Here is a 21,729-nt window from a genome sequence, read left to right as displayed (position 1 = left end):
AAGAATCAATATAGTGAAAATGAGTATACTACCCAAAGCAATTTATAGATTCAATGCAATCCCTATCAAGCTACCAACAGTATTCTTCACAGAGCTAGAACAAATAATTTCACAATTTGTATGGAAATACAAAAAATAAATAAATAAAAAGGAACTTCTTGGGACATCTGAAGATCATCTTTATGAACTTCAAATATTACAGGCTCATGTGGTAGATATTTGGCTTCGGATAAATATATACTGACTTTAAAATGCAGTAGTTTTTTTAAAAAAAGAAACCTTAGATATTAATGTTTACTTTTATTTTCTACTGTTTCTCTCATAAAAGTTGAGGGAAAATGTTTTTTAATTCCCTGATTTAAGTTTTCACTTGTGTTAAGAAAAAGAAAGCTTACAAAATGATACTGATGATAATTTTCTTTGACCAGAAGAAAATAAGCATCATTTTTATAGCTGATTTCCCATATTAAAATTCTAATTGAAAAGTACATGTCAACAGATAAGACATAATATTTTAGTTTTTAACTTTTTGGTTTTACCATTATTATTCAAGTTTATTACAATGCAAATACAGTCAATTATAGGTAGAGTAACTATGGCACATAACTGCTGTTAAATTTGGTGTTCTTGGAATATATGGGTCCAAGTAACAAGAAGCTACTACTTCATTGCCAAGAAGTCAAGTTTAATTTGCTTTCTTTTTCCCTCCCTCTTCAACTGGCTGAAATACAAGTTCCACTGCAAATGCAACAACCAGCAAACATAGATGCCATCATAAATACATAATGCTGCCAAGTAGGAAACCCTACATTGACGAGTAACAGAACTCCCCATAGCAACTGGAAGATATTCTGGGCAGCATATTTAAAGTCTTGAAGCTATATTATAAATAAGATACATGCGTCTCTTGTAACTAAAAAATGTTAGTTTAAAAAAAAAAAAAACCTGACATTTACTATAACTCAATGAGTAATTTTTCTGTCTGGTTCATTTTTTAGTGGGTTAAGAAATTTTATTAATATAAATCTTTCATTCTGAACTTCTGTAACCATAACTGCTATCAAGGAGATCCTGTGATGCCTTAAATAAAATTTGCCATACTCAATTAAAAAAAAAAAAAACAAAACCATGAAGAGTTTTCAAACTTTGCTAATCCAATTCTTAGTCTGATAACCTAATCAGACTGCTAAAGTTTAGCAACTGAATAGCTCTCCTCACTGATTTCAGTTAGCTTGGAGACAAAATGTGATAACAAAAACTGTTTATGAGAATCCACTGTGGCAATAATATGTGTCAGAAATACATAGGGAAATGATATTGAAAGTAAGACCTCTATTCTGCAGGAATGTTTCCTCTGGATAAGGGTAGAAATCACCTGTACAAGGACGCTAATAAATCAAAGCAATATTTCACTAGAAAATCAGATCCCTTGTGAGAAGTTACAAGAAACATCATTTGCCTACAACTGCTTCAAATTCTAAACTCCCTAAACCAAAAATTCCAAGCACTATCTACCAACAGACACAAAAGTTAGAAGAGAAAATGATCTTTTAAAGTAGAAATAAGATGGAGTCTCAAGACCTCTCAAAATAGCTTTGGTTTTAAATCCAAAATATTTTGTACTCAATTTCATGAAATCTTCCCCCATCACATTCATTATGAAATGTCAATGCTGAGGAGTGACATCATCAAGATAACAAATAAGACCTCAGAATCCATCTCCTCACAAAGATCAGCAATCAAACAGCTATCTGAATCATGGCTGAAGAACCAATAACCTTTGCAGCTGTAGAACATCCCACATTGCTCACCAAAGACCATATAATGACTGATATTATACTCCAGTTGTCCAAGTCACTGAGACAGTATTCCCTTCCCCAGGACCCAGAGCCACCACATGCATGCATACTTGGTACCCTGAACCACTAGTCCTAGGGTCACAGAATAAAGTTAACTCTGGGAGAATTCAGAAGTGCACTAAAGAAATTTTAGCAACACGGTGGAACAAAACCCTGAGTACAGCCACACAAAAAGGAAAGGAAGAATAGCTCCATTTTGCCTCCCTCATTCCCCTGGGCTAGCACTGCTCCTTGCCAGGAAGGAATTCCCCAGCCAGAAAGAATTCCCCTCACTGGGAAAGACAGAACATCATCAGTTTCCCCAGCCTTTCAAGGCACTGCATGAAGAATCCACTTTGGTTTCAGCCCACCCAGAGACCGACAAAGCTGAGAATACAGATATGGCTAGGAATAAGGAAGAGGGGCAAGGCGACCAGCAGCAGCCACACAGTGCAAGTGACCATGGTTCCCAGTAATCTCCTCTAGAAGACCCTAGCAGATTTGGCCACTGAGGAAACAAGCACAAGCATAACAAAACCTCTTCGGATTTCACTTGGGTTAGCCCTACAGGTTTTCATGTTTACAGATGCCAGATGCCTGAGTATCTCTCCTCTGCCCTTCTTTCCTCCCTATCAGAGCCTGGGATCTGCACTGATACCCTGTCTCTGTGGCTGCATGAGTACAAACACCAGCTTAGACCTCTATGGCTAACCCCCATTGTCACATGCATGCTTGGGGTTAGCTTCTGTGCACTTGCACCTTCTAGCCTGATTCTCGTCACCAACCTTTATTGCCATGCATGCACCCATGGCAAGACCCACAGTCACAGGAGTACATGCTGACAGCCAGGGTTCCACAACTGCCAGTTTGCCCAGTTGGCCGTGGCACTTGCTGCTTGCCCTGGCCCCACCACTATATGTGTGTCTGCAAGCAGCCCCTGTCACTATACAGGAACCTGCAGCTGGCCCCCAGACCCACATACCCTTGACTTCAGCCACCATCACTGTATGCCTTGGTCCCTAGTCACTTGACTTGGAAGCATGGCTGAAGAACCAATAACGTTTCCAGCTGTAGAACATTCCCCACATTGCTCACCAAAGACCACATAATGACTGATATTATAATCCAGCTCTTCAACTCATTGAGACAGTATTCCCTTCCCCAGAACCCACAGTCACCACATGCATGCATACTTGGTGTTCTGAACCACTAGACCTAGGGTCACATCCTGTGCCAACATGCCCCATCACACAAGTGAAGGTCTTTTCTTGCTGAAGTCAGTCCATGAAGTCTGGAAGAGGTGACTTTTTCCTCAAATGTACAGACACCTATGCAAGGCTAGTGGCCTCATTAAGAATCAGCTAAACAGATACCACCAAAGAACACAATAACTTTCATTCAGTTCAGTTTAGTCATTCAGTCGTGTCCAACTCTTTGAGACCCCATGAATCACAGCATGCCAGGCCTCCCTGTCCATCACCAACTCCTGGATTTTCATTAAATGATGCCAAAGAAATAGAGATCTAAGAATGACCTGATAAAAAATTCAAAATAATTATTATAAAGAATTTTCAGGCAGCTATTAAGAGAACACAGATTAACAATTATTGAAGTCAGGGAAATAATATAAGAACAAAACAAGAAGTTCAACAAAGAGATAGAAAACATGAACAAAAAAGCAAAAGGGAAATTTTGGAACTGGAGAGTACAGTGACCACATTGAAAAAGCCAATAAAAGCTTCACAAACAGACTGCACAAAATAAGAAGAAAGAAACAGTGAGTCCAAAGACAGATCATTTGAAATGATCTAGTGAAAAAAGAAAAAAGAATGAAAAGGAATGAAGTAATCCTATGGGACTAATGACACACAATTAAGAGAAACAATCTATGTATAATTGAAGCCCCAGAAAGAGAAAAGAGGGAGAAAGGGGTAGAAAGTTCATTTAAAGAAACAATGTCTGAGAATTTTCTAAACCTGAAGAGAGATTTAGACATCCAAATTCATTAAGTTAACAGGTCACTTCAAAATTTCAATCCAAAACAACCTTCTCCAAAGCACACTATAATAAAACTGTCTAAAATCAAAGAGAGAATTTTTAAAGCAACCAGAAGAAAAAAAATTATTCCCATAAAAGGGAACCCTGATAAGGTTATCAGTGGACTTCTCAAAAGAAACCTTGGAGGATGGTAGAGAGTAAGATGACAAATGCAAAGTGCTGAAAGAAAAAAAACTGCCAACCACAAATACTTTACCTGGCAAAACTGTCCAGAAATGGAGCAACGTAGGCAACATAATAAAGGTGAGATAAACACTTTCCCAAAAAACAAAAGCTGAGGGAGTTGATCATCACTAGACATGCCTTACAAGAAATGCTGAAAGGAGTTCTTCAACCTGAAATGAAAAGATCCTAATTAGTAAGACAAAAACATGAAAATATATAACATATTGGTGATGCATACAGTATAGATTCAGAATACTCTAATACTATGATATGGTGGTGTGCCAACCATTTAACTCTACAATGAAAGTTAAAGGAAAAAATAGTAAACATAGCTATAGCTATTCCAATTTGTTAACAGATACACAATATAAAAAGATATAAATTGTGACATCAAAAAATAAAAATGTGGGGCAAGCAAAAAAGGGTAGAGTTTTGTATACACTCCAAATTAAGTTGTTATCTACTTAAAATAGACTGCTATATCCATTACAAGGTTTTATGTAAGCCTCAGGATAAACGCAAAACAAAAAACAATGAGGGATACACACAACATAAAGAGAAAGGGATCAAAGTATTGCTGCTGTTCAATTGCTCAGTCATGTCCAACTCTTTGGGGCCCCATGGAATGCAGCATGCCAGGCTTCCATGTACTTCACCATCTCCCAGAGCTTGTCCATTATTGAGTCAGTGATGCCATCCAACCATCTTGTCCTCTGTCATCCCCTTCTCCTGCCTGAAGTCTTTCCTAGGATCAGGGTCTTTTCAGATGAGTCAGCTCTTTGCATCAGGTGACCAAAGTATTAGAGTTTCAGATTCAGCACCAGTCCTTCCAATGAATATTCAGGACTTATTTCCTTTAGGATTGACTGGTTGGATCTTCTCACAGTCCAAGTGACTCTCAAGAGTCTTCTCCAACACCACAGTTCTAAAGCATCAATTCTTTGGCACTCAGCTTTCTTTATAGTCCAACTCTCACATCCATACATGACCACTGGAAAACCCACAGCTTTGTCTAGATGGACCTTTGTCGGCAAAATAATGTCTCTGCTTTTTAATATGCTGTCTAGGTTGGTCATAGCTTTTCTTCTAAGGAGCAAGCGTCTGTTAATTTCATGGCGGCAATCACCATCTACACTGATTTTGGAGCCCCAAAAAATAAAGTCTCTCACTGTTTCCATTGCTTCTCCATCTATTTGCCATGAAATGATGGGACTGGTTGCCATATTCTTTGTTTTTTGAATGCTGAATTTTAAGCCAACTTTTTACTTTCCTCTTTCACTTTCATCAAGAGGCTCTTTAGTTCTTCTTCACTTTCTGCCATAAGGGTGGTGTCATCTGCACATCTGAAGTTATTGATATTTCTTCCAGCAATCTTGATTCCAACTTGTGCTTCATCCAGCCTGGAATTTTGCATGATGTACTCTGCATATAAGTTAAATAAGCAGGGTGACAATATACAGACTTGACACACTCCTTTCCCGATTTGGAACCTGTCTGTTGTTCCATGTCCGTTCTAACTGTTGCTTCTTAACCTGCATACAGGTTTCTCAGGAGACTAGTACTCCCATCTCTAAGAATTTTCCACCATTTGTAGTGATCCACACAGTCAAAGGCTTTGGCATAGTCAATAAAGCAGATGTTTTTCTGGAACTCTTTAGCTTTTTTGATGATCCAACGGATATTGGCAATTTGATCTCTGGTTCCTCTGCCTTTTCTAAATCCAGCTTCAACATCTGGAAGTTCACAGTTCATGTACTGTTGAAGCTTGGCTTGAAGAATTTTGAGCATTACTTTGCTAGCATGTGAGATAAGTGCAATTGTGTGATAATTTGAGCATTCTTTGGCATTGCCTTTCTTTGGGATTGGAATGAAAACTGACCTTTTCCAGTCCTGTGACCACTGCTGAGTTTTCCAAATTTGCTGGCACATCGAGTGCAGCACTTTCAGTTTCATCTTTTAGGATTCGAAATAGCTCAACTGGAATTCCATTACTTCCACTAGCTTTGTTTGTAGTTATGCTTCCTAAGGCCCACTTGACTTTGCATTCCAAGATGTCTGGCTCTAGGTGAGTGACCACAACGTTGTGGTTATCTGGGCCATGAAGACCTTTTTTGCATAGTTCTTTTGTGTATTCTTGCCATCTCAACATCTTCTGCTTCTGTTAGGTCCATACCTTTTCTGGCCTTTATTGTGCCCATCTTTGCCTGAAATGTTCCCTTGGTATCTCTAATTTTCTTGAAGAGAACTCTGTTCTTTCCCATTCTATTGTTTTCCTTTATTTCTTTGTATTGATCATAGAGGAAGGCTTTCTTGTCTCTCCTTGCTATTCTTTGGAACTCTGCATTCAGACAAGTACTTTTCTCTACTGCATACTTGTATAATGCTGTGAGAGTAAATCTTAAATGTTCTCACAACAAAAAAATACTAATTATAAGAGGTTAAGGATGTGTTATTTAACCTTATTGTGTTAAACAGTTTGTAATATATACATGTATCTAATTATTACATTGTATATCTTAAATTTACACAATGTTATATGTCAGTTATATTTTAACAAAGTTGGGGGGGCAGGAAGCAAAAAAAGAAATGTCAATGCTTTTTAACACTGCCTAGTTAAAAGAACCTATAGGCCTCTATATCTTATACAGTGTTTCCTCAATAAAGATATTTAGATCTATGGATAAATCTAAAAAATGCTTTCATATTTTTTTCACCAAGAAAAAAAAGCATGTTTCATGTCTACCTGAAAAAACACAAGAGGCCAAATAAAATGCTCTTTTCTTTCACATTTTATCAGCATTTGAAAAATTTTACCTATGTGTATGTTTAAATTTCTAGCATCAGTCCTTACTCAATGTCTTCCACAATTATACTTAAAAATTCATTGAACACAAGATTAATGCTTATACTTATGTATATACCCAAACTCATTATTTATATTATTTCTCAAATACTTCCATAATTATTTCTGTTGGTAGTAGCATGTTAAGATTACCTAATGTAATTGGATCAGGTTTTAAAAACTGTAACTCCTAAACTTGATTTGTTAACCATCTCAACAGGGCACATTATGTAAACTGCTTAATATGGAACTACTGAAAAATAGTCAATTTTACAGAAAGCAATATTAAGACAGTTACATATCAAAACAGAGTATATGAAAAATTCCACAATTATAATATTTAGCTTGATTTTGATAAAAATGTGCCTACATTTTATTGTTTAAAATAATAAAACCAGTCTAGATGTTTTTACACTTTAAAAGTTATAAAATTTACTCTAGGTGGCGTACTTCTATAAGCGTGCAGCAAGAAAAGAATACAATTGAAAATCATTTTTTGTTATTTCTAATCAGTGACTGTTAAATTCAAAAACTAGTCTAGTGATATTTGGTATTTGTTAGTAGAAAATTAAGTTTAAAGTTGCTTAGCTAAATTGGGATATAATTCATGACAGAAAATTTTGTATTATGATTCTCTTTAAACTGGTAAATATTTCCCTGTGTGAAAACTTTGGAGAAATCATATGCAGAAAAATGAAATATTTAGCAGTAAACACCTACCTGGAAAAACAAACAATATTGTATTAAACTATTTTTTATGTATTTAAAACTTATTTTTTAAAACTTTCTCTCATTCTAATATTCATTATGATTGCATTTGTGCAAGCAGCAGAGTGCTGACTCTTGGGTGCCATTCGTGATGCAGCCACTTGTGATGTAAACATTTAGACCATATCTATTTCCCAACTGCCATTCGTTTTTATAAATCAGTGTATCTATCCTGTTACTTAAAGCTCGTTAGCAAGATCATTTTCTTCATTTTTATCTGGAACCACACAACTTTGACTTCCCTCACGAGAATTGTAGTCATAATTCCAGTATTTTTAATAAAGTCAGACTAGGGGAGGGACACTGGGGAATTATCAACCAATGGAGCTGTGTTGTCTCCAGTTCTCTCTGTCATACTGAGTATGACACGTAGGCCAGTTTAGTGAAACTGGATCCAAAATCAGGTGTCATTTGAGGCCAACTCTTGAAATCACTCTATAGTTACCACTCTGGAGAGCTTCAAATCGATTTTAAATTGATGTGATATTTTGGTACACATTGTTATTACCTAGAGTTTTTAAAGCACATGCTTTTTGAGAAACCTCAACTCTCTTAGTCATTTATCTGACAAATCGTATTTTTACATAATTCTTATCCATGTCATGCAATATTTACGTTGCCTAAAAAGGAATTGAAATTGCAATTAAAGGAGATTCTTAGTAGTTTCTCTCTCCTTTGCTAGTCATAAACTCAGATTTCCTCAGTTATTATCTCTTTTCTATTTGGAATGTTCATTACTATTTGGACATCTGCAAGTATGTATTTTCTTATTAAAGACTTATTCATCAAATTAGTCCAAGTTTGTTTTGGTGGCAGCATTTTGTTGAAGTAGAAGAATTTTTCCAGGGCTTAGACTTGAAAATGGTTTGTACATTCTTATTATGTTTGTATTTTTATATTAAATAGTAGAGATGCAAATTACCTTATTGGAATTCCATCATTTTTGGCTTAAATGGTTTGTTACAGTATGCTTCTAATTTAACTTGGGGCATCAAGATCTTTCTAATTAACTGTATTTTTACATTAAGAAACAATGAGTATAGAAGACTTGATTTATTCTTGCTTTCTACTGTGTCTACTGCAATGCAAAGCCCATATCTTCTACATCTCATTGTGATTATTACAATTGTGTGCAAAAGGAAATACAAATATATAAATGGAGAGAGATGTATACATGAACATCTGTGTCTATGTGTAGATTTCATGCTAAAAACTGTAATGCCAATAGTGGGCCAAAACAGATAAGAGTCTCAGATCTCATATAATTAAAGAACTACTGGGGGAGAAAATCACCTGAAAATATAATTAAAGTGACAAATGCTCCAAATATAAGGTATGTGATAATATAAAAGTATGACAAACCATTTTCTAGAAAGGCTAAACACTTGACATTTTAAAGTTGTTCAGCATAATCATCAGCACATAGAGTTATCAGTCCTATTTTAGCCAGTCTAATAGGTATTCTTTACAGCTGCAATTTGGACTTCCTTATTAATAGCTAATTACATTGAACATGAACATCTTTTCACCTACCACCATTACAGTAGCCTCTTCGTTGAGGTGTCTGTTCTTCTACCCATTTTCTAATTGGGATTCTTTTCTTACTATGAACTTCTGCTTTATTGACTATGCCAAAGCCTTTGATTGTGTGGACCACATCAAATTTTCCACCAATCTGGAAAATTCTTATAGACGGTAACACCAGACCACTTGACCTGCCTCTTGAGAAATCTGTATGCAGGTCAGGAAGCACCAGTTAGAACTGGACATGGAACAACAGACTGGTTCCAAATAGGAAAAGGAGTACATCAAGGCTGTATGCTGTCACCCTGCTTATTTAACTTATATGCAGAGTACCTCATGAGAAACGCTGGGCTGGAAGAAGCACAAGCAGGAATCAAGATTGCCGGGAGAAATATCAATAACCTCAGATATGCAGATGACACTACCCTTATGGCAGAAAGCGAAGAAGAACTAAAGATCCTCTTGATGAAAGTAAAAGAGGAGAGTGAAAAACTCAACATTGGCTCAAAACTCAACATTCAGAAAACTGAGATCATGGCATCTGGTCCCATCATTTCATGGGAAATAGATGGGGAAACAGTGCAAACAGTGACAGACTCTATTTTCTTGGGCTCCAAAAATCACCGAAGATGGTGACTGCAGCCATGAAATTAAAAGACACTTGCTCCTTGGAAGAAAAGTAATAACCAACCTACACAGCATATTAAAAAGCAGAGACATTACTTTGCCGACAACCGTCCATCTAGTCAATGCTATGGGTTTTCCAGTAGTCATGTATGGATGTGAGACTTGGACATAAAGAAAGCTGAGTGCTGAAGAATTGATGCTTTTGAACTGTGGTGCTGGAGAAGACTCTTGAGAGTCCCTTGGACTGCAAGGAGATCCAATCAGTCCATCCTAAAGGAGATCAGTCCTGAATATTCATTGGAAGGACTGATGTTGAAGCTGAAACTCCAGTACTCTGGCCACCTGATGTGAAGAACTGACTCATCTGAAAAGCCCCTGATGCTAGGAAAGATTGAAGGCAGGAGAAGGGGACAACAGAGGATAAGATGGTTGAATGACATCACCAACTCAATGGAGGAGTTTGAGTAAACTCTGTGAGTTGGCTATGGACAGGGAGGCCTGGCATGCTGCAGTCCATGGAGTTGCAAGGAGTCGGACATAACTGAGCAACTGAACTGAACTGATTGAATTTTGAAAGTTCTTTAGATATTCTGGACACAAGTCATTTACTGAATATATCTACAAACATTTTCTGTCTGTGGCTTGTCTTTCCACTTAACAGGGTTCTTCTCAGAACAAAACATTTTTACTTTTTACAAGATCAATTTATTCATATTTTTCAAAAAGGATTATATCTAGCCACTTGAAGAATTCTGGCCTAACCTTGGGAGATCTAAGTTGAGGGATTTTTCTTTTTTGCTATAAACTTCCAATTGTTCCAACACTATTTAAATTTTCCCAGCATAATTCCTCCTTAATTTGCCATACTGGTGTGAGTTTATTCTGGACTCCACATTTTCTTTCACTGCTGTGTTTGTCTATCCCTCTGGCTTTGCACACAATCAGTATCAATACTATACTCTCCTGATGGTGTGGTAGCTATATAATAAACCTTAATATTTTGCAGTCTGATTCCTTCATCTTAAAAATTGTGTAGGCTGTTCTTGTTTCTCTGCCTTTTCAAATAAATTTTAGAAAGTCTATCTATCTACAAAGAATTCTGGGATTTTGATCAGATCAGTCGCTCAGTTGTGTCCAACTCTTTGCGACCCCATGAATCGCAGCACGCCAGGCCTCCCTGTCCATCACCAACTCCCGGAGTTCACTCACTCATGTCCATCGAGTCAGTGATGCCATCCAGCCATCTCATCCTCTGTCGTCCCCTTCTCCTCTTGCCCCCAATCCCTCCCAGCATCAGAGTCTTTTCCCACAGATCATTTGAGGGACAGCTGACATCTTCACTATGTTGGAATATGGTACATCTCTCCATTTATTTAGCTCTTCTTTCATTAGCATTTATAGTTTTCAACAAACATATCTCATTTTCTTAAATTTATACTTAATATTGTATGTTTTTAGCAACTGTAAATGATGTCATTTATAGCATATAAAAATAAAAGTTTCATTGGCCTTGTATTATTTGGTGATCTTACTAAACTCATTTATTAGTTCCAGGATGTTCTTGGAGAGTTCCAGGGATTTTACATGTAGACCACTAGGTTATCTGTAAATCTGAGTTTTACTTCTTCCTTTCCAGGCTGTATACTTTTTATGCCCTTCTCTTACTGCACCAGCTAAGTCATCAAGTACTGTATCAAACAGACATGGTAAGTGCATATCCTTCTTATTTCCAAATTAATGTTTAGATTTCATTACATACCATGCTACATGCAAATTTTATACCTTTTTCATCATAAATGGGTATTTAATTCTGTCAAATGGTTTTTTTGTATCAATATAATCACATGGCTTTTATTTTCTTCTTAGTATGATAAATTACGTTAACAAATTTTCAAATAGTAAAGCAAGAGTCTTGCATATCTGGGATAAACCCCACTTTGTTGTGTTAAAAACTCAAATGTCTTTTCATGGTGAATGGATTACCAGACTGCGATGCATCTATACAATGAAATATTACTTAAAAATAAAAACTACTGAGACATACAGCACTGATAGAGCTAAGGGAAACATACCCAGTGAAAGAAGCCAGACTCAATATGTTACAAATTGTATGACTCCACTGACAAAACATTTTTACAGTGAGAAAATTATAGCAACAGAGAAAAACAATCAGTGGATAGTAGCTATTAGTGATAGATGAGGGTGTAGTATGTAACTATTAACAAGTAGCAAGGAGTTCCTTTGAGATATATATTCTATATCCTGATTGTGGTGATGGTATCATAAATCTACATATGAAACTACATAAAGAGGAAAAAAAAAAAGGTAAGCATGTAAAAATTATGAGATCTGAATAAAATCTGTACCTGAGTTAACAGCAGTGCTGCAATGTCAATTTCTGGGTTTGACAATCTACTAAGGTTACATAAGATAATAGGAAGAAGCTTACCGGTACACAGGAACTCTGTATTGTTTTTGCAACTTGTTGTGAGTTTTTTAAAGTATTTTAAAAGACATTATTTAAAAATATACAGTAAGAAAAAAAAAAAAAAAGAGGGACATGACCTCTGAAAGATGAGTTCAGGGAAGGCTTTATTTCATACAGAGGGAACAAGTACCAAGTTTATGGAAGAAAGACGTGTAACAAGGCCATGGAATTTAAGTGTAACTAAATCCAGAAATAAAGGGGAAGAGGAAAGTAGTTTACAATTAAGAAAATCTGAATCTTCCTTCTTGGTTCTGATTTCACATAGAACGTCAAAGGTCACATTTAAGGCATCAAATGGGAAATAACTGACGAGTTTTAAAGAGAGGAAGGGTAAAAAGTTATTATTAGTGATGTTTTGTCACATTTTAATTGTAGTGATGAACTGACTGGGGAAAGTGATGATGATATCTAGCTACTGTTGCAGTCCAGGAGTCAGATAATGGTAGCTTGGTCTAGGGTGCTCGTGGCAATAGAAATGGAGCAGAATGTATACACTTGAGATGAATCATAGAACATAAGAGGAATGGAACATGGCTATGATTTAAAAGACTGAAAATGTCCATTAGATTGGTGACATGGAACTAAACTATTTCAAAGGAACGATGTGGGGTGAAGGGGGGGAGTTGGGGGTGCCAGACTGGAGCAATTTAAGAATGGGAAAATAGACATGAGTTCAACAAGTGAGGAAATCTGGCAGTAAAAAAAAAAAAAACCAGAGAAAGGAGTAGTAGCTGCAAGTGAATTGTGGAAATGAAGGAAGATGTTTTAAAAAGTGGTAGAAAATTAAACATATTTTAGTGTTAATAGGAAAGAAACTAGCTGAAATAAAAAGAAAAAAGGTATAGTGAAGAAAAGAAAATAGTTAAAGGACAAATGTGAAGAAAAGAAATGAAGTTTTGGAGAAGTCAGGATGCTCTTGCAGCAAAAGAAAGGGTGGCAAATTCATGAAATTAAAGTATGGCTGAAGTATAAAAAATGAGGAAGACAGTGGTGGGAAACAGCTCAAAAATGAGTAGGGCTACTTTCTTCTACTCTAGGAGGAAAAGAGGTGAAGTTGCACACAAGAATATCTGATACAGCTTATGATCTCTCTTTTTCTCTGTGAAATAGTAAGAGAGCTATGATAGCTAACTAGGGATACCTTAATAAAGTACACAGAGGACTGAGTGTCTTAAAAAAACAGAAATTTATTTCATCACAGTTCTAAAGGCCAGAAATCCAAGATCAGGGTATCAGCAGAGCTGGTTTCTTCTGAGGAAACACTCTTTGGCTTGTAGATGGACATCTTCTCTTCGTCTTTCCATGGTGCCTCCTCTGTATGTTTGTGTCCTAATCTCTCCTTATAAAGATATCAATCATATTGGATTAGGGCTCAGCAATATGACTCAATTTTACTTCATGACCACTTTAAAGACTCAATTTCCAAATAAAGTCACATTCAGAGGCACCAGGGATTAGAACTTCAAATATTAAATTGGGGTAGGGTGGGGAGAGACACAATTCAGCCTATAACAAGAGGTTACTTGCCAAGAATGAGAAGGGAGATAGGAGAAATTAGAAGTTCAAAGTGAGGAGGTTTGAAATAATTCTAAAACAGTTTGAAATACTTCTCACATTGACTATAAATGAATTATCTTTATTGGGTAATTTCCTTTACATTCAATTTTATCAAAAATGAAAGTCTGGCTTAATTATTCCATTAAAAAATTATTTCACAAGTCAGAAAATCTGAATTCTAGTCCTTTCTCAGCCACCAAGCAATGCCCCTTGGATACATCTGGCTCTCATCTTTATCAAAGAACAACCTATCACAGGCTAGACATATGCCTTGGAATATACTAGAAAGAGGATTGATTTGGGAACCCCTGACATCCTAATCCTATTTCCTGTTCTTTCACAGAAGAGCTTAATTTCTCAGAACCTTACTTCTTCATCCTAAAATCAAATACAACTAAATCTCTCTAATGTCCCTTCTAAACTCTACTATAGTTCTTTGAATGTAAGTGACGTTGCTTTGAGAATCAAGAGATTCTATAATTAAATGAAAAAAAATCTTTGAAATATGTGATTAAAAAATTGTATGCTTCTGGCATATTGAAACATTAATTCTCCATTTCAATTTTTTCTATATCTTCTTCTGTTCCCAAGTCAACGTTATTCTCATGATTAAAGATGTTCTAAATATGCCTTTTTCTCACCTCTGTTGGCTTAAATACTGGGTGTTGAGTTGGAACAAGATAGTACTTCTTTTGTTATATGTAATTATCTACTTAACTTTAAATCATTGAATTCTGAAATAGCATCCCTCACATGTCTAAAATAACAGTTCTGCATTTTAAAAAGAGCTTAATGGTGGATCATTAGTCAGAAATATATATGACTGAAGTAACAAAAAATACAAACAATGGCTTAATAATCAAGTTTATTTTTCTCATGTACTTAGCGCAGAAGCTGGCAATTACTCTTGTTGGTTCAGGTGTTCATCAATGCCATCAGGGACCCAGGGTCCCCATAATCTTTCTGTGGAACCATTTTTAGCTTTAATATTTCATATTTAATTAATTCTCATACTTGCGATTTCATGCTTGTAAGATCTGAAGTCTATAAATTATTACGTATTAACAATATACTTAACAAATTAAAAATTTCTGGAAAGAAGGTGTTAAAATTAGGAAAAAAGTGAAACTAAAGGCTGACAGTTATAAGGGGCACTAAATTATTTATTACACAAATACTGCTGAAGTATACAGTATTCTAGTGACTCACAGAAGGACATTAAAAGGAAAAAGGTAGTGGAATAATATGTGGGCACTATTTTCTTTATCTGAAATGGCTGATTATGTTGAAAATGGTGAATAAATTCATGGGCAAAATCAGTTTATCCTGTGATAACAAATATTAGTTAATAGGAAGTATCGTCATAAGGGAAGAGTTATTTCACATCTGCCCATTATCTATGGCAGAACAAAATGAAAAAAAATGCAAAATGAAAGAATTAGACTAGATGTGGAGAACAATTTGCTAACAGCTCAAAAAATTAAAATGCTGATACTGACAATAGTTCTCTTCCTTCAGACTTCTACTTTATCAATTCTTCTATGATCTCTATTTGCCCTACTGAGCACAATAGCAAGCATACCAGAGTTTCTGTATTACATTGGCAAGTAATTAAAAATTAAGTGTACTTATATATGTAATATTTTGCCTATTTTAAAAACTGATTTATATTAAGTGTTTGAACTTAAAAGTCTGAATAAAGTGCTTTAACTTTCAAGTTCTATTTTATTGCAAAACACACCGAATACTACTAACAGTAGTGTAATGATTGTTCAAAAAAGAAAAAAGAAAGAAATTGTAATTATTACTAAGGAGGTAATGAGACACAAGAATTATAAAATATTTGCTTCTACAAATAGTTTAGATTTCTTATTTTTCCCTAAAGGAAAATAATTAAGTCACTGAAACTCCTTTCATCCCTATTATCTATGCTTTCTAAATAGCCCTTTAAATACTTTAGTGTTGAAAGTTGGATAAATATAACTTTCATAAGGGTTAAATTTGACTATCATAGCATACATGAACCTTAAACCATTTTATAGGTAAAAAATCTCAATTATGTCCCATAGCAAAACAAAATTTCATAAAATGATAATGCTGAACTTTGGAGAATGATATACTTTAACCAAGATCTATCAGAATAACATTATAGCATATAAAATAATAGCACACCGGAATGTAGAGCAAAATTCAACCTGACACTGTAAGACAATGAAATAATTTACCAGAATTTTGCTTCTGTCAACTACATATGCTATGTATTTCCTACCACACACAAAAAAAGGAGTTAACTAGAAATTAAGCTTTAAAACAATATATTCACTATTTGAATATAACAAAAAGAATCTAGAATTTTCATATGCAAGTTTAATAAATTATCAGTTTATTTAACAAGGTTATTTATATATCAGATTGTGGTTTAAGAGCAGTTATATATGTGTGATATGAAAAGAATGATGTCTGATCTGTACGAATCTTATTAAATCCCTTTTCCATGGGCTGTCCCCTTCTACCTGCTTAGTACTAAATGCCATTTCTAGGTTTATATAAACGCGATCTTTACAACTGCCTTCTTAACAGAAAGTCAATATACAAATAGGACTGGGCATCTAGCAAATAAGTCACAAACTAGTGAGCTCAATTTTGCAGTTGTGAAATGTAATGTGAAAGACTTTTTGAAACCTTAAGACTGGGTGATCTGCAGTGTTTCCAACATGTCTTCAACTGCCTTGAGAGAGTATTTGGTTTCCTTCTTACTTCGACCTGCAAACTAATTTTAAAAAAATGCAATTAGGCTTAATTACAGTGGCAGGTACAAAATCACAATCTTACTTTCAAATTGTTAATGAGAGTTAACATTATTTTTATCACTAGCACAAAATCAAGTATGTTCTTTTTCTTCAGTAAAAAATAAACCTGGGGTTTTAAGAACATTTTCATTAAGGAGTCATCTTCAACTGAACTACAAAAACTTCCCTGTAAAATTGACCAGTTTAAATGTTTAAGTAGTATGATAATCTATAAAAACATATATTTGATTTTCAAACTATCCTACCTTTTCAGACCAAAAAACCTTTATGAAAGAAAAAGCATAATTTAGAAACAAAATTGTATTTGTGCAGGAGTGTGGACCATTTCTACTTGTGTGACCTCTAATCAAATTTTTAATTTCAAATAAAGATAAAATATAAATGTAAAGTACTGTTATTTAACATTTTAAAGTTGTAAGATTTCTCTAAAATTTTTTACAGTCGGTTTCAATTTTTAAAAAATTTTCATGTTTTATTAGTTGACTAGATAACGTCACATTTCTATAGTGAAAAGCTATCAAATAAAACTCTATGCTATATGTTGAAGTAATATAAACATGTTTTAAAGAATGCATTTCTAGTTTATTAAGTCATAATTTATTTCATAATACCAAACTGGGAATGGATTTTACAATGAGAACAAAACATAGGGTATTAAATACTATCTTTGAATATTCAAAAAAATTCATGACTTACTAAAATTCAATAAATACGTAATCAGTGGGGAAAATACAGTTGAATACCCCATGCTGATTTCAAAATGTGTTTTCTAACTACACTGACAATTCCCATCATTTATCATTTGACTTAACACTATACATTTACTAGATAAGCATGTTTCCTTGGAAAGGTAGGGGAAGATTTATTATATCTATATTACCTATTTTTCCTCTGGTTAAAGTACTGATCAACATTTTCTACTAGCAACGTATAATATTTTCAAGTTAACATCCAAGCACTCAGTATACTTTCAAGTGACTGATCTTTCCTTCAGATATCAATGCTGTCTTAAGTACTTAGTGCTTGATTTATGATGTGTTCCTTCTCTTTTGTAATTAACTTAATTTGGCAAACTTCATGTGACCTGTTGAGAAAGATTAAGTGATCAAGCACAGGTAACATCATAGAGGAAATAGGCTTCAGGAATTGCTAACCTGCCTCTGACCTCCTCAACTGCAGTTTAACATGATCATTCTCCTAGTTCCTAAACCACTAGTGTCTGTAGTTGAATACTGATTTGACAGAGTAACTATTAATAAAAGAGATTTCTAGAGGAAATGCCAGGGAAAGAAAAAAACTTCTCATAAGAGTCAAGATCACTTTGCCTTTTATAAGACATTACTAATTTAAGGAATTCAAATGCTGAATATACAGGTCATAATTAGAAACTATGGCAATACCACATTTAAAACTTTGCCCTTTCATAATTTCCCCTGGTGAGTAAAGGATGTGGAGTGTGCTTCTTATTTCTATTACCCAGTTGATAGAGTCACTTTCACAAGGACTTACCAAGAACAGAAAGCCTTTTCTTTTACCACTGCCTACCCAAAGTAAACAAGAATGGTCCTAATCAGATATATAAAGGTCTAATTCTAAGAAAAAGCATTCTGGGGGAGGTACAAAATAGGACACTAATTTTTTAAATGGAAAATAAAAATGAAAAAATTATGTAGTGCTGAAGTCATACCAAGTACTTTAACATATAGCATTTTTTTTGGTTTGTACTTAAATGTAATAAAAATAATAATAAACACAAATTTGTGATTTTTAAAATTAGCTTATTTTAGAAAACCACCTACAAAGATTGTCTATCAATGCTACTGACTACTGCAATTCAGAATAAGCCAAACTGACTTATCTGTGTCAGAACAAATAAAAAGAAAGTTGGAAATATAAATCAATCACTTCAAATTTTACCTGACATGCAATTATTTTGTCTATTCTAGAATTATATGGCAATTTAACTGATTAAGCTGGAATCCTATTTTTCCCTCAAATCATGATTTAATTTTCTATTTCCCAAAAGGATAGTAACAGGATCACCTCAGTAATCATAAACTACATACGCACAGACAAATTTAACAGAGTACCAAAGAAGCATTTATCTGGAAAATTATTTTGAGTAGGTTAACATTAAAGTTTTTCATGAGCATTAATCAAACTTGCCCGCCTCTACTGAACATGCTAAACCAATTACCTAATTAAAGAACAAGTAGCAGCCATATTCTGTTTCATTAAGTAAAAACAAAGACAGAAAGGAGTTCTTAAGATCTCCTTTTCTCTAATTTTTAAATGCCTAGAAAAACATTACAATAAGGAATACTTATTATATACTTTATACTTGTTTATATGCCTAGACACATCATAAAGTTCTCAATTAGATCCCAGAGATTTATATTACTAAAACATCAATCTCTGAAAGTCATATTGTAGTTTTCCACATTAATCACAAATTTTGCATTTTTTTCATAGATTTTTAAGTAAACTCTTTTTTTCATTGTTTCCTGATGGGTCTTAAAGAAAACTCACCAGAAAGGTCACTCAAATAATAAAAACTTATCAAATTCAAAGGTAAATGATTTCTCCATTGTGATAACTAGGATAAGCTGGGCTAACATTCACAAATTCACATAATTTGTGGAAAATAATATGGGTGAACAAAGTAGTAAGATAAATAAAATGGAGTAGTGGATAGATGAATCTCCAAAACATGGTGAGTGAAAAAAGCCAGGCATGAAATACATAACCAATGATCTCATTTATATATAAAGTTCTGTCAAATCAGTGCTATTCTGCAGTGTGGAATGGGGCTGACTGCAAGGTGGCAGAGGGGTACTTTCTTGGGTGATGGAAACTGTACACCTTGAATGGGGCAGTGGTGAGAGAGAAGTATAATTTGTCAAAACTCAACTGTACACTTAAAATGTCTTATTGTCTATAAATTATACCTCAATAAAGTAGCTAAAAAGAAAAAGGCAAAATAAAACAGAAAGATGGAACTATGAGTCATACAAAAGTGTAATAAATTCCCAAATGACCACATGTTTTTCTTCTCATTGAGAGGTGAAATATTATATCCCCTGAATCTGGGTTGACCATGTGACTTCTTTTGCTCAAAGGAATATTAGCAATATGTGACACAGGCAGATTTCAAAATGCCCTTGTGCACTGGAGTTCACCTGTTCACTGCTCCAGGAACCCTGAAACTTATTCATGTGAGTAAGTCCAAGTTAGCTTGCAAAGTGAGAAATATTTAATACAAGGCCCAGCATTCCCAGCTGACAGAGACCAGCCACCAGATATTTAACTGAGGCCATCAACCAACCACTGGCATGGGGCAGGAAAAAAATAAAGCCCACTGGAGACTAGCAGAATTACTCAACTGAGCCCAAGCCTACATGACACCTACAGATATAAGCAAATAAGTCATTATTTTAAAACAAAATGATAGCAAAGGGCAATGGATACAAATAGTTATGAAATCTGATTCACAGAAAGAAAACCAAAACCTACTGTAGAAAAAGCACAGAGATGAAAGCTTAAAAAGCACTGAAATATTTTACTCAAAACTCACTACTAGTATCTAGAGGCAAAATAAATTTTATACAGTAGGTGGTTCCTGCTGCTGCTGCTTAAGTTGCTTCAGTCGTGTCCGACTCTGTGCGACACCACAGACAGCAGCCCACCAGGCTCTGCCGTCCCTGGGATTCTCCAGGCAAGAACACTGGAGTGGGTTGCCATTTCCTTCTCCATTGCGTGAAAGTGAAAAGTGAAAGTGAAGTCGCTCAGTCGCGACCGACTCGTGGCGACCCCATGGACTGTAGCCCACCAGGCTCCTCCATCCATGGGATTTTCTAGGCAAGAGTACTGGAGTGGCTTGCCATTGTTGAGGGGTATTTTAGGCTGCTACACAGAAATCTGAGATTATCAACCGAGAGATGTTATCTTCCTGGAGTGGTATCCGAGATGACAGAAACTGATAAACAGTCTTTATACTATCCTTTCCTTAGACAAGAAAAGGCAATTTGGAAAGGAAAGATGTGTAAAACACCACTGGGTATCATGGAGTTTAGTGCAAAAGTCAAAGACACGGAGAAAGACGGGGGAAAAATAAAACCCAAACAAAATGAAACTGTAAATTCGGTTACTATGGAGAGCTCTGGGCTTGAAACAGAAAACCAAGTGAAGGCAGGATGTCATCTTGCTCACATGAGAAAATAAACGAAAAGGGAATGGAAACAATAACTGCAGCTTCAGAAACATTTACACCTGATACTTCTCTATAAAGGCAGTAGTACATCGTGGCCATTATGAACATCAAATTTGGAGTCAGATTGTCTCAGTTTGCCTTAATTTCCTCATTTGTAAAATAGGAAAAGTACCTATCTTACAATAAACTTTCTGTTTACTGTTATGGTTGTTACTGTTAATGTAACTGAGATAAAGTGAACTTAGAGCATGCAATTAGTAAGCACAATACAGTGTGTGTAACTGTGATATGGTGAAACATATGTTTCAAATCCTTTAATACTTAGAAAACTTTTATTATGCCCATCTTGCAGATGAAAAGCTAGGCCCTGAGATGGCATGTAATTTGTCCAAGGCCACATAACTAATAAATGTCAGAGAAAAACTCTGAAGCCAGAAGATACAGATCTAGCATCTGTGTTCTCTCTCAACTATTATAAGGTACTAGCTTCAACAGAATGGGACTCAATGACAGAAAACAGAGATAAAAATACTGGAAAGCTGCATAGGAGGAAACTGACCCCTATTTTTACATCATATGTAAAAATCAATTCCAAAATGACTGTAGATCTTAATGTGAAAAGTAGGAGAAAAAAAACTCCAAAAACACACAGGATTATCTTTATGATCATTAGCAAATAATTTCTTAAACAGAATACAAAAAGCACAAACCATAAAGGAAATGATTATGTAGAAGATAATCTTCAGAACTTTTTTCATCAAAATCATTTGAGACTGACTGCAACAAAAGAGTTAAAAAGATATGCTACATTTTCCAGTGGTCATGTATGGATGTGAGAGTTG

The 21,729-nt window shown here is 35.0% G+C and overlaps 1 protein-coding gene and 1 long non-coding RNA gene across 2 annotated transcripts in view; both read right to left on the bottom strand.

Annotated features, from left to right (window-relative positions):
* Nucleotides 1–4,231, bottom strand: part of LOC147359216 (uncharacterized) — a 56,975-nt gene extending 52,744 nt beyond the window's left edge. Inside the window, exon 1 of the long non-coding RNA XR_015140637.1 lies at nucleotides 4,093–4,231. This is a non-coding gene — a long non-coding RNA (uncharacterized LOC147359216). The remainder of the gene's footprint in view (nucleotides 1–4,092) is intronic.
* A 9,246-nt stretch (nucleotides 4,232–13,477) lies between these two features.
* EMC2 (ER membrane protein complex subunit 2) overlaps nucleotides 13,478–21,729 on the bottom strand; it is a 52,077-nt gene continuing 43,825 nt past the window's right edge. Inside the window, exons 11-12 of the mRNA XM_086336315.1 lie at nucleotides 16,550–16,637; nucleotides 13,478–13,649 (exon numbers count right to left, since the gene is read on the bottom strand). Coding sequence (XP_086192441.1) covers nucleotides 16,551–16,637 — 87 coding nt within the window. The 3' untranslated portion in view covers nucleotides 13,478–13,649; nucleotide 16,550. The remainder of the gene's footprint in view (nucleotides 13,650–16,549; nucleotides 16,638–21,729) is intronic.

The sequence above is a fragment of the Bos grunniens genome, chromosome 14 (genome assembly GCF_055505025.1).
Source record: "Bos grunniens cultivar Pamir isolate PY7600 chromosome 14, Bosgru_T2T1.0, whole genome shotgun sequence".
NCBI lineage: Eukaryota > Metazoa > Chordata > Mammalia > Artiodactyla > Bovidae > Bos > Bos grunniens.
Note: the sequence above shows the minus strand (reverse complement) of the source record. Positions and strands in the feature narration are given on the sequence as shown.